Below are 12,546 nucleotides of genomic sequence, written 5' to 3'. Positions count from 1 at the left end.
TTTAATGATGTTTACGTTTAATTGATATTTAATTAATGAATGATCAATTATTAATTAATAATACAAATCAGATAAATTAAGAATTAATTATTAATTAATATATTACAAAAGATATTCCGTGAAAATTTCATGATTTGTGAAGTGTTTCGTCGTAGGAAAAGTTTGGGAAACGCTGTCTTAGGGATGCAGCACAGGAGTGGCCATCCGACAGCATTAATTGGCTACAATTCCCTAATTAGGGTTGGGCTCAATCCATCTTGGACGGACGAGAATCGGATCGAACAGCCTTACAGAAAAGTTTGACAGGTTTGTGAATCACATTTCGCCTAATAATTCTCAGTAACGTCCCTCATATTAAGTTCATAATCAAAATCCATCAAGAGCTGCGAGATGATACATACACATCTAGAAATAAGCGCACCAGACGTCTCGCAACTATCTCTTCACTAGTAAAGAATGCTTAAAATGATTCGTATTAGGAAAACCACTCCTTGAAATTAATAACCATCGTCATTGATATCTTGTTTCTAAAACTAAGGTGCATTTTACAGCGTTTACTGTATTTGTATAATTATAGTTTGGTCCTTCATTTGATGTATTTTGATTTCTCTAATCTCACATTAGAACTAATATTTTTTACATTTTTGATATAATTATTTCCAAGATTTTGATGCCTGATAAATAATGAACAGTCTTAGTCTTTACTTTCATCGTGAATTTATTTTTTAAATCATTATTACCTTATACACATTTTCGTATGTGCGTGTGTGCGCGCGCGCCTAACTTAGGTCTCATTTTGTGAGATTAATTTTGGAAAATGATACCGAACAGGAAAGTGGGGAAAAAAGTACGATTATAAATTCTTTCTTGCAGTTCACGTGTTTAATACATACAATTAATTTACAGTGACAGTTAGAGGTTTTTTATTACTTATAGCTATCGCTCCACGAAAAGTTTTTATACACCTGTAGATGGGTGAGCTTAGGGTTAGATAATCCGAAACCTGACCAAAGATACAACGTTCTCACCACCAGGTTTGTTGTCTCACAGCTAAAAAACATTCACAATCATCTGTGCATGCAATGGAATTAAGTCTCTCTTCTTCTTCTTCTTCTTCTTCTTCTTCTTCTTCAACCTTCTGGTTCTGTCCACTGCTGGACGAAGGTCTCCTCCCCCCCCCTCCCCCATGATTTTCCAGATCACTCCTGCAATTTGCTCCAGTTCATCCCTCCACCTTCTTCTCGGTCTTCCTCCATCCATTGGTCTCCACTCTGTTGTTTTTCTAGTCGATCTCCCGTCACTGCATCTAGCAATATGGCCAGCCCATCTCAACTTAGCCTGTTTAACGTATTTTACAATATCCATGACGCCTGTTTGAGATCTTATCCAGGTATTTGTCTTCCTATTTATTAATGTAATTTTTAGCATACTTCTCTCCATGCGAAGTTGTGTTGTTCTCAGCTTTATGTTTAGTTTTTTTTTCCCATTCCATTCCATTTTCCATTAAACAAAATAGAATTAAGTATTCAATTATTATTCGGATTTTATCGTAAATAACATAGAATTATTTGATTTTATTATTTTAATACACAAACTGCGATCCTTGGTAGATTCATTTCATTTCTTCAAAACTTAACTCGTACATTTAATTGTATTAGAAACGTTGCTACAACAAAATCTCACCTTCCAAGAGACTAATCAATCAGTTATCCGGTTTCATACAGAAATGGGGAGGGGTTTCACCCGGATGTTTCGTCGTCTGGACAGGCAAACTGGCTCTGTGAACACACACGGATTACATCAGCAATACTTAAGGCCCAGCTATAGGTCTGATTCGTCACCTATGCCGGTCCCGAGCAATAAAATTATGGGGGTATTGAGATAGTGCCGTATACGTCCCCGTAAAAGGGGCTCACGCCCTTTGTATTATCATACGAAATAAATAAAATAAACTACTTATTCGGTCTAGTGAAATTTTTTTTCTAATTTAAGATGTCGACTGTTCGATGAAATGGGTTCATATTTCTACAGAACGGCAGGAAATCTTCAAGTTTATCCTTTACTGTTCCATCTTGAACAAAGAGATCGCAGTGTGATTTGCGAAATTAATTCCATTTACAGATTATTCTAGTTTAATAATTTAATTTATTTTCGACAGATAAATAAGTAAGAAAGTTTATTTCTAACTAATAATTCTGAGTTAAGAAATGAATTAAAATTTTATAAAAATTAAGTGGATATTAATTCCAGCATTATTTCAAAGCCGAATACAGGAACTATAAAAGTTTCGTATGAAATTTGACCAGAGAGCTTACGGGAATAAATTCGCCGATATTTACGAGTTGCCCTAGCCGGACCTTATAGGAGAGATGATCGCTTCCCAAGAGCCCATATATTCACCTCCTATTGGTCCATATTTAAAAGGTTTCATTAGCCTGACAGCTGTTTGAAATTGGTTGTTTTTCGTCAGAGACACTGTTTAAGTAAAAGTCTCACTCTAAAAATTAGGCGATCCCCCAGACCACTCGAAACGAGTGACCGAAAGATCTTCCAAATCAGCGCTGGTTTCACTCAGTGACAGACTCACCCTAGCTCTGAGCGGAACCGCTCATATTCCAGGGAAAAGAATCCACCGACAAAGTTCAAATTTGAAAGATTGCTAAACGAAACAAGCAGTGACAGCATGGTGATAGAAAAACACTCAACAGGAATGCCATCAGTAATACATACTTGAAGCAGAAAAAGTTATCACAAACCTGAAATGTGGAAAGGCAGCTGGAGCAGATGACGTTCGAGCAGAAATGCTAAAACGTGGAGGTATAAAAGTTTTACGGTGGCTACACTGCGTAATTCAGGCAGCAGCCTGTCAGGATCAGATTTTCAATTGAAGACAAATAGTTGAGAAATTATGGGAATATAACAAGGATCAGTATTAAGTTTTGTCGATCTGGAAAAGGCATACGACAAGATGCCAAGAGAGAAGCTATTCAATATCCTACAGCTATATGGTGTCAGTGGGGCATTATATCAAGCAATACATAGTTTCTATCTGAGTTGTAAATCAGAAGTTAGAATTGAAGGAGGCACAGGAAGATGGTTTGAGGCAAAAGCAGATGCGTAACAAGGGTGCACATTATCCCCTCTGTTGTTCATTATCTATATGGATCACATTATGAAGGAAAGCAGTATTAAACCTGATATTAAAATGGGAGATGTTAATCTTACCTCACGGCCACGATGGAAAACACTCTCCCCGGGAGACTCAAAATGCTCTCTCAAGGCAACCCCCCCTAAATCTATGCCCCCCTCACCGGTGTATTTTTCGTAAGCGAACTCTCGGTAGATGCGTAAAAGTATTTACTAATCAAAAGGCTATTAAATTCAGCATTATTTCAAAGCCGAATAATTTTTATAAAATTTTTATAAATTTTTTGGCTCTTTATTTTAGTAAATACTGTTAAGCACCGACCGAGAGTTTGCTTACGAAATATACACCTCTCGGATGTTTCAAATTACTTAGTACTGAGAGTTTTGCTCTCTTAGGTTTCTTCCGGAATTTTGCTCCCGGTGAGGGGGCTTAAATTTGGGGGGTTTGCCTGAGAGAGAGTTTTGAGTCCCTCGGGTAAGTGCTTTCCGGTGTGGTCCGTTCGGGGCCGTATTAGTGGGTGCTTTATCCTGGAATATGAACTGTTCTGCTCAGTGGTGGGATGAGCTTGTCATTGAGTGGAAACAAAGCTGAGTTGGACGATCTTTCGGTCACTCGTTTCGAGTGGTCTGGGGGATCGCTAATTTTTAGAGTGAGACTTTTACTTAAACAGTGTCTCTGATGAAAAACAACCAGTTTCAAACAGCTGTCAGGCTAATGAAACCTTTTAAATATGGACCTTGGGAAGCGATCATCTCTCCTATAAGGTCCGGCTAAGGCAACTCGTAAATATAGGCGAATGTAAGCTCTCTGGTCAAATTTCATACGAAATCTTTATAGTTTCTATAATACTGGATTTAATATCCACTTAATTTTTATAAATTTTCATCGCCGAAGTGAAGCCGTTTGGCTCTTTATTTTAGTAAATGAATTAAAAATACCTGGCATCGATTTTTGTATTTATTGAACGAAATAAAGTATGAAATAGACTTCTGTAAAAGTTCGACATTCAAATACTTTGCAAAGTACTCGCGATGGAAGGAAGATGCCAAACATAATGTTTGTGTAACGGAGGTGAACAAGCGAATGTATCGAATGCGCATGTTTTCAACTCGTGTGCCAAGAGCCGAATGAGAGTGGATAAATGCCAAAAGCAGCACAAATTTCTCATAGTGAATTATTGTAGCCATAAAATGAACCTAATCCTACACTCCGTTACAAAATGACCATTCATTTTAATACGTATGAATATGTACATCCTCGACAAGTGTTGTTGGATTTATGAATAATTTTGAAACAGATTCCAGCACCAGATGACGCTTACAATCCTTTAACTTGTTTCCGAATTTTCCAAATGACAATTTAAAAAAATACTTATTGCCGAATAGAAATCTTCATTCTATACCTATTTTAAAATTATTACGGTATGGGAAGACATTAAATTGCGATGTCAAGAAACTCGTTGCAAGAAAAGTATAAAATATTTTTAACAAATGTGATTCAAGAAATAAAACTTATTTTAAGATGCGGTTGTTCAGTATTTAAGTCCTTTTAAGTAAAATGTGTTGTGAATACAAAACTCTGCAGCCTGTGACTGCCAAAAATAGCAACTTCTTTCATCATAACTGCGTATATTAAAACACAACCTAATAATTAACTGGACTCAACATTGTCTTACATAATTTTAAAAGAAAAAAAATAAGGCAAAAAAGGATAAACTGCTAGGGCGCGAAAGGCAAAATTACTTCATGAAAAAATTGGGATTGTGCCTGACATAAGATTAAATTAACATTCAGATTATTTTACAAGAAAACATTTATTGGTTGTAATTTATTTTTTGAATTTTTCATTTGAATGTTTACAATGAATATTTATTCATTGCTTTAGGCGAAATGAATTATGTATGAACGTTTTATTTTGATGCACCTCTTCACTTTAGTGGAGCAGTAATTAATTTATATTGAACTTGAGGCTTTTAAAACTTTGAATAGATGTATATATAATACAGTATATGGCCTTATAATATACATTATAAGAATATTTAAGAATATTTTGTTAAAGACGGGTGCGCTGTACAAACAGAAATATAAGGTTTTATTTTAAACCATTTTAAAATGTGTGTGAGTGTGCATTATTAGTGAATTATTTCTCTTTCATCTCCCACAGAAATGTTCCGACCATCGAGTGTCCAACAAAAAAATCTATTCCACTTTTGCTCGGACCAACGCCCCGAGTTCGAAGGTGTCCAAATCAGTGGTGTCGCTACTGAAAAACTGCAACTGGAACAAGATTGTACTGATCGTTTCCGAAAACAGTAGCGACAAACAAGTTGAAAATGCTCTGGAAGAAATGGCTAAACGTCACGGAATTGCAATAACAAGCAGATACTACATTCCAGGAGACTACATGGAAGGTCAAATGAACATACTGAACGACATTGTAGACAAGAGCTACAAGTGGACCAGAGGTAAATTATCGTCTTCCATGTTGACCGAGTGTCTTTTGTACAAGTGGTTACACCTTGAATGCTTCGAATGTTGAGTGGAATTGATTATTCAATTTCTGATTTTCTCTCTCTCTTAGAAAGAGTATAATTATTTATTTTTATATTCAAATCTTGGAAACAGAACTGTCCACATGATCGATAGTGTTTCTACAACGTTTTAGCATATTTTTTGTGTAAATGAAACTAATGAAACATTCATGATTTTTGCCTTACATTTCGTAGACGAAACGCTTCCTTATAGTTCCATTTAGCATATTTAACATAATTTCGTTTATTTAAAACAAACCACTGATTTTTGTCTTGTAGTACTAATACAGTGAGCCTGTATATTGTGTAACTTGGATGCTATTTACAAAAGTTTCATGTCCTCTGATAGAATTAAATCTAAGTTAGTTGTCAATATACACCTAATCAAATTAACTGTCATAAAACGCTTCTGAATAGCTTCAATATAGTACGCCCATAGATAAGAGACCCTTCGACACTTCTGCGCATGTCAAAAGAAGACGAATCCATTCCGATAATAGGATAATCAATCCATATTGTGGGATGAATGCTTATTATTACAAATCGAAAAATTAACTTTTCTTTAATGATCATTGTAGTTTTTAAAGTGGTAACTATTTTGCTTGTATAACAGTTGAAAAATTTTACGTATAAAGCACGTGATTTCGAGTGTTGGTGACCAATTGGTACATCGCGTTATTTCTATCTCCCCTTCAACATGAACGGACTCTTCTTGGCGGTCTGCCAACGACAGCTCTCGCTTCTGTGGTCGGACTAAGTGATGTGTATCTACTCGCGCACACACACAGAAATCTGTCTCTTTGTAACCGAGGAGGGTAAAACAGAAATCACGTGTATATCATTCAGGCTGATTTTATTATTGTGATAATAAATTCGGAATTTTCAGAAGAAAGGTAACGTATCTGTGAGATGCTAAGGTTATGAGGATAGTTTTCGTGATTCAGCCCGTTTTTCGGTTAAAAGCCTAATTTCTGGGAGGAAAGAATTTGCAGATTTAAAATGAAACCTGCGAAAGAACCTTCAACTGAAAATCTCTCATCACGACCCAAAGTGTCCAGGATCGAATCCAGGTCATTTGATCGAAAGCTAAATATCAGATATACTCGCTGGTATGCTTAAAAGGCACAAAACCATTTTCTGAGTCCTTTGTGTAATTTGAGCCAACCCGGACCTTTTTCATGTGATTAGAGCGCTTCCAAGTTGCTTGAATGCCAGACGTCAAATCAATAATTCGCTGCTGTATATGCAAAACAGTAAACTGTGAATAGAATTCCTGATTGGCATAAATTCAAGAGAAAGACGTAATACAACGATTAAGAAAGCTTCCGTTACTTCTCCTCCTAACATTACAATACCTCTAAAGATTTCGCTAAAGAAAAAAAAAACACGAGACATATCAGTGACATTTTTGTGTATATATGAACACACCTACAATTTAGAGAGTTTCATGGACAATATTGTTGAGGTGCAGTAAGACAAGTACTAAATGCCGGTTGCAATGGTGCATCATCGGTTCTTGAATAATGGAATCGGATGTCATTGACTGACAAGTTCACGTTTGAAGAATGCCTGTGGAATATAAATTAAAACAGCGCATCTTCTCAATAATGAAGTTTGAAAGGGGAAATTTTTAGTATGGAAATACTATGAGAAAAAGCGTGTAACTACTTTTGAAATAGAGTAAAATTCGATATTTCACCAGACCTCCCAAAATCTGACTTAAATACCAGAGTTCAATTTGATAAAAGGAAACTAAGGATGCCAAGAGAAAGATGCAGGCCACTTTAAAGAAGAAACTTCGAAATTTAGCTACTGCTATCGTGTAACTAGTCCAACTTGTTTCCGAAACACTGAGTCTAAACGGTATTGAATTCTTGGTTAAAATTCAGTAAAAGTTTGAGCTCACAATTTTCGCGACTCCCGAGTTCATTTTTTGTTTTTTTACGAATGAGGTGAAGAGAGCTTCTTTTTTAATATGGCCACACCAAAGATAACAGCATATGCAGCTTGACATGTTCAACTGAATTCAAAAAGGTACACAGACACATTCACTATCGATCATTATTGTCTTGCTATTGATAGAACTGAATGATTAACTTATGTTACTGTTGGATATTTTGTCGAAAACTTGTGAACAGTTTTTTTTTTTCAGTTTCATTGCCAATACTTGCGCGTCAGTTTGTTTAAGAATTCATCTTCCTACAAACGATCACATGCACCTTCAACTATCATCCCGAAGGCAATGACAACATATGTTGTTTGAAAAGCAATCACCTGTATGATCGCTTTTAAACTGCAGACTGAACGACCTGGTTCATTCAATCAAGAACAGTTTAAATTTTAGTTTTTTTAAAAACTAATTTTACTAATTGAGTAAAAATACTTCCTCGGAGTTCTTCGCAGACATATTTCTTGGTTCCTAGTGTTTATAAATCTAAGGTGATTTGGTTCTGCGAACTGAAGGGAGCAGGACGAAGCTTAACGGAATAACCGTGCCGATGTCCTGCTGTTCTGGAATGTCCCCAAGCTGCAGCGAAATTGGCGAGCAAGAAGATTATACTTCCGGCGTGTTTGTGTGTATTTATTAAAAATGCATTTTCTCTAACGCTGCTCCTACGCAAGATGAGATTATTTGAACATCGACATTAAATCTACTTGTCCACGAAGATGAAAAGTCAGAGGGTATGAAAGGAGTGTTGTTGCGTTTGAATCGGAATATTCTCCGCCGGTATCTCTTTTGCAGGAGTGAAAACTCGAGGAAGGCTGAACGTCTGTAGTTTTATTAAAAAGCGAAAAATTAAAATATAAAATTTAAAGAAATCTCTCGTGCATTTGTAAATTATCTTTTCGGTTCTAAGGCTTTATTTATTTATTTATTTATTTTATCATTGGGTGTCTTATCTATCGCTGAGATTTATTGAGTATTGTTGGATGAAAAATATCGAATCATGTTTCATTAATTGCGTTATTTGGTTTGTAACGATGTCGTTTAGCGAGTAAACCTATCTAAATAAAACTTCCGTGAACTCGCACAAAGGGATCAAAGAAGCGCAATACTAGAACTTCTCTCTAAAAAAAAAATCAATAAAATTCCTTTTCCTGAAGTTCCAAATAAAAGCAGCAACGACCCGAGAATTGAAACGGAGAGTTACTACTTGGTTTCTCTGTCTGCTTTTATGACTTCGAAGATTCTTTACAACGCTGATGAAGCCTACGCGTGGAATTGACAGATCAATCTTATCACGAACAATATCATTCTTCGAGAAACCGTTAGTCTTCCTTTGTGTTTTTAAGTATAGTCTTTTTTTTTCTGTTCAGGGTCTCTTTTTGTGCTTCTCAAACAAAAGCATTGATGATAACGGTATCTCACTGATTAGGGGGATGAACCTATACCCCTAATAAAAATTAAAGAATGGTCTGCTATTCGAAAGAACGCCCTATCACGATTACACATCTCATACGTAGCCCTGAGTTAGAATTAAAGCCGAAATAATTAAATTCTAGGAGTATATATGAGTGAGTACCCTGTATGCACGAGTGTGCTCTGGGGATTTGCCTGTTTCTGGATAGCAAATCCTTTCAGTTCTGTATGAGACGTCTAACTCCCACTTGAAAAGCTTTATAAAGATACAGTATACGATACTGTATGGGCGATTCGATTCCCAAATAAATTTCCAACCAAGACGAATGCAACAATATACAGAGATCGGTGATGTTAACATCGAGTTCCTTGTGACAATTTATTTATTTATTCGTATGGAGTTTCCTTCCTTTTTCTCCCCCGTCCCTATTGGGGCGAGTTGAGCCCCCTCATGGGGGCTCAACTCGCCCCCCGCAAGCCGGCAACCCCCCGCAAGCAGGCAAACCGGCTGTAGATCCGTGTGTCTTCACAGGGACGGTTTGCCTGCTTGCGGGATGAAAAACCCCAGATAAACTGGAGAGAAAAAAAACCTGCTGTCCACGCCCATGACCGGCTAACTTGACTATGGTTGAGGAAGATCCTTAAGCTCCTCGCGACTGGATCAAACCTAGGACACTCCTTCCCCAGGCATATGGTTGCAAAGCGCATATCCACTAGGCTAACCGCGCGGACCTTGTGACAATGATATCACAGAATGAAGGCAACCCGACTGTTTTGCCATATTAATTTTTCCATTTAAGTTCAAAAAGTTAACTTCATTTGTGATAAGCAAAGGCAAATTGTGTTGATAATGTGACAATCGTGGTTTGTTTGTTGTTTTATGGCAAAAAAAATTATTCTGCAGTAAAGTGCGCTGTTAGTGATACAAGTAATACGATATTCAGCACTAAATGTATATAGAAACGCTATACACGGAGCTCTCAGTTACCTCAGAACCCTACCTTCAAACGACACGAAGTATTTCTTCTCATAAAATTATCAAACTAAATAGAAAGATTTAGTTTGATATCAACTGAAATTCACCAAACTTTGTATGAGATTTTAGGGGACTGTACCCCAGCATATCCAACAGTTGCGAAGTCCATGGTCAAGTTTAAAACTGGGCATCCTGAGATAACAGATGTCCCAGGTCAGGAAGACCTTTCACAGCGATTACACCTGAAAACATTGATGCAGTGCATGCCATGATCCTTGATGATAGACGAATATCAGCCAAAAACATTGCTAAGACTCTGAGGATATCCAGGGAACGCGATGGGGTTATTATGCACCAACATCTGGATATGCAGAAACTCTCAGCGAAAGAGAACGTTACTCTCATCTCATGTCATCTCGTAAGCGTTAACTTCTAGTAAAGTTTGTCGCATCTTCTGTGCAGTAATTACAGAAATGGATAATGGTATACTAGTAATCACTTTGAATACTGCGTGCAATAAAAGCCTAGAATCGAACCTGTTTTTCCTTTCTTTTTAATATAAAAATCATGCTCAGAATGTTGAATGATGAGTCGCAAGAAACTTCGCTATCTTTCTTTTTTAAGTATTCTTACTCTGTGTATTTTAAACAAAGTTTGCATAAGAACCTTGGCCTCTGTAAACATGTATTTAGATTTTATGAAGTGTATTTGCTTGTCTTTAGATGTCGTGAAAATCATTCTGGCCCGTAGCCGACTTCATTGAAATATATTATAATATCCCAGATAAAGTGGATTTCGCTAAATGATGAGTCGTATCCATCGTTTAGCGGAATGTTTTGTCAAATAGGAGTCCTCTATTTGCATCCGAGGGGTTATTAATGTTGGAGATTTTAATTTCAAACTATCATTTAATTGTTGTGTTGTTGTTCATAATTAATAACGTATAACTACACATAATAAAAAAATCTCAATCTTTTTTCTACTTGTTTCTTATGTTATATGCTTCTAGTGTGCCTAAACATGGCGTCTCTCCTCTTTGCATCTGTTGGAGAGATACAGAGTGGAGAGATAGATTTCTTCGTCTCGTAGGAGTACAAAAATCGCCCAGTGAAGTTAAACAAAGTGACTTTTATCAGCCCATCTGCTACATATACGAGGAGAGATGATTTATCATTTCAGGCAATAAATTAATGAGAGCAGAATGAATCAATGTTGCGGTAAAGAATTATTAGCTGAGAACGTCAAACCAGGTTGGGAAATCATGCTGCTACAGATGTTGCTATTCAACGTAGCAGATGCATGAAAATCAAAGAGCCTCACATCACCAATGGAACCGCTAACAATATCATTAACCATTTCCTTCAGTACAGGAGGGGGGGGGGGATAAGACTGTGGATCCCAGTGAATCTCACTGAGGAGCTAATAATGACAATGCAGGTTTCATTCAACCTGTCATTTACAGCGCTTCAATATGTTGAAATTTTTGAATTGCGTCATGGAACGAATGCGTCAAAGAGTTTGAGGTTTATGTTGCAAAAAATAGTCCTAGGATTCCTGATTCATGTTTATACTGATACCATATATCAAACAATAATGTTGGCAAAGACTTTTAGATTTCATCTCATAAATCCTTTTTTTAAAGAAAACATTTACATTCCATTTTTATGGAAGAAAAAGAAGGCTTAGTCTTTCAGATTCGGTACAAACAATGGGTACTTTCTAGAACATTCGGATTATATAACTATTAGCCTACTTACTAAGAAATATATTTCCAATCTTTCAAGGTACACCACCCAAAAGATGTTCTTTTTATTCCTTTTATCGCCTTACACTTCACAAAGAATACCTGATACATTAGTACGTGTAGATATTAATGCTGTATACATACCATACTTCAAACATCTTAACCGTGTATGTATGTGTGACTTAAGAGTGATAGAAAAATCCTTTAGTCTCTGTGTGAAGCACGTTTTCCCATTACAAGTGTCGCACAGAAAAACATAATTCTTTAAGTTACAGAAGCAGTGCCATTTCTAAATCTTTCAAATATTTGCCTTATGGTGCTTTGCAGAATTCTCATTCGCAGGTTTCTCGCTGCTGCATCCAGTATCGCACAGCCTCAGATGTCCTCCACACATCCGAAAATCTATAAACTAATATTATCCATTGACGTTTCTGTCATTCCAGTAAATCACGTCGACAGTTTTGTACCCTGTAACGATATAATTTGAATCTTCTATTAGCTAAAGCATCGTTACACCTCTTGTCATCTGCTGAAATATCGGAAGTTCCAATTATTGTGTAGCCGTTACTTTTTTGATATAAAAATTTTAAATTATCTCCGATACGCGATGGGATGGCAGCTTATTGCATTCCAGAAGTCGCTGAAAATTAATTTCATTATTCAGATTGGCAGTGTAGGATAAAAACCAATTCCAAATCCCTTTCATTTCCTTCTTACTCGATAACCCGTAACGATTTTATTTATTTTTTGAAAAGTTCGTCCCTAAGAACAGCCATTGTTATACTGT

At 36.5% G+C, this 12,546-nt stretch overlaps 1 protein-coding gene across 6 annotated transcripts in view; it reads left to right on the top strand.

Moving 5' to 3' along the window:
- LOC150096498 (guanylate cyclase 32E-like) overlaps positions 1–12,546 on the top strand; it is a 644,496-nt gene that overhangs the window by 528,167 nt on the left and 103,783 nt on the right. For 5 of the 6 annotated variants that reach the window (XM_090407815.1, XM_090407814.1, XM_090407817.1 and 2 more), the window contains one exon: positions 5,312–5,612. The exons of the other annotated variant lie outside the window; for it this stretch is intronic. In XM_090407815.1, coding sequence (XP_090263941.1) covers positions 5,312–5,612 — 301 coding nt within the window. The remainder of the gene's footprint in view (positions 1–5,311; positions 5,613–12,546) is intronic. 6 annotated transcript variants of the gene reach the window in all.

Source organism: Typopeltis vanoorti, chromosome 18, assembly GCF_054136105.1.
Source record: "Typopeltis vanoorti isolate ZY-2024b chromosome 18, IOZ_Tvanoo_1.0, whole genome shotgun sequence".
Lineage (NCBI taxonomy): Eukaryota > Metazoa > Arthropoda > Arachnida > Uropygi > Thelyphonidae > Typopeltis > Typopeltis vanoorti.
The sequence above is the reverse complement of the archived record's forward strand: the minus strand, read 5'-3'. Positions and strand labels throughout refer to the sequence as shown.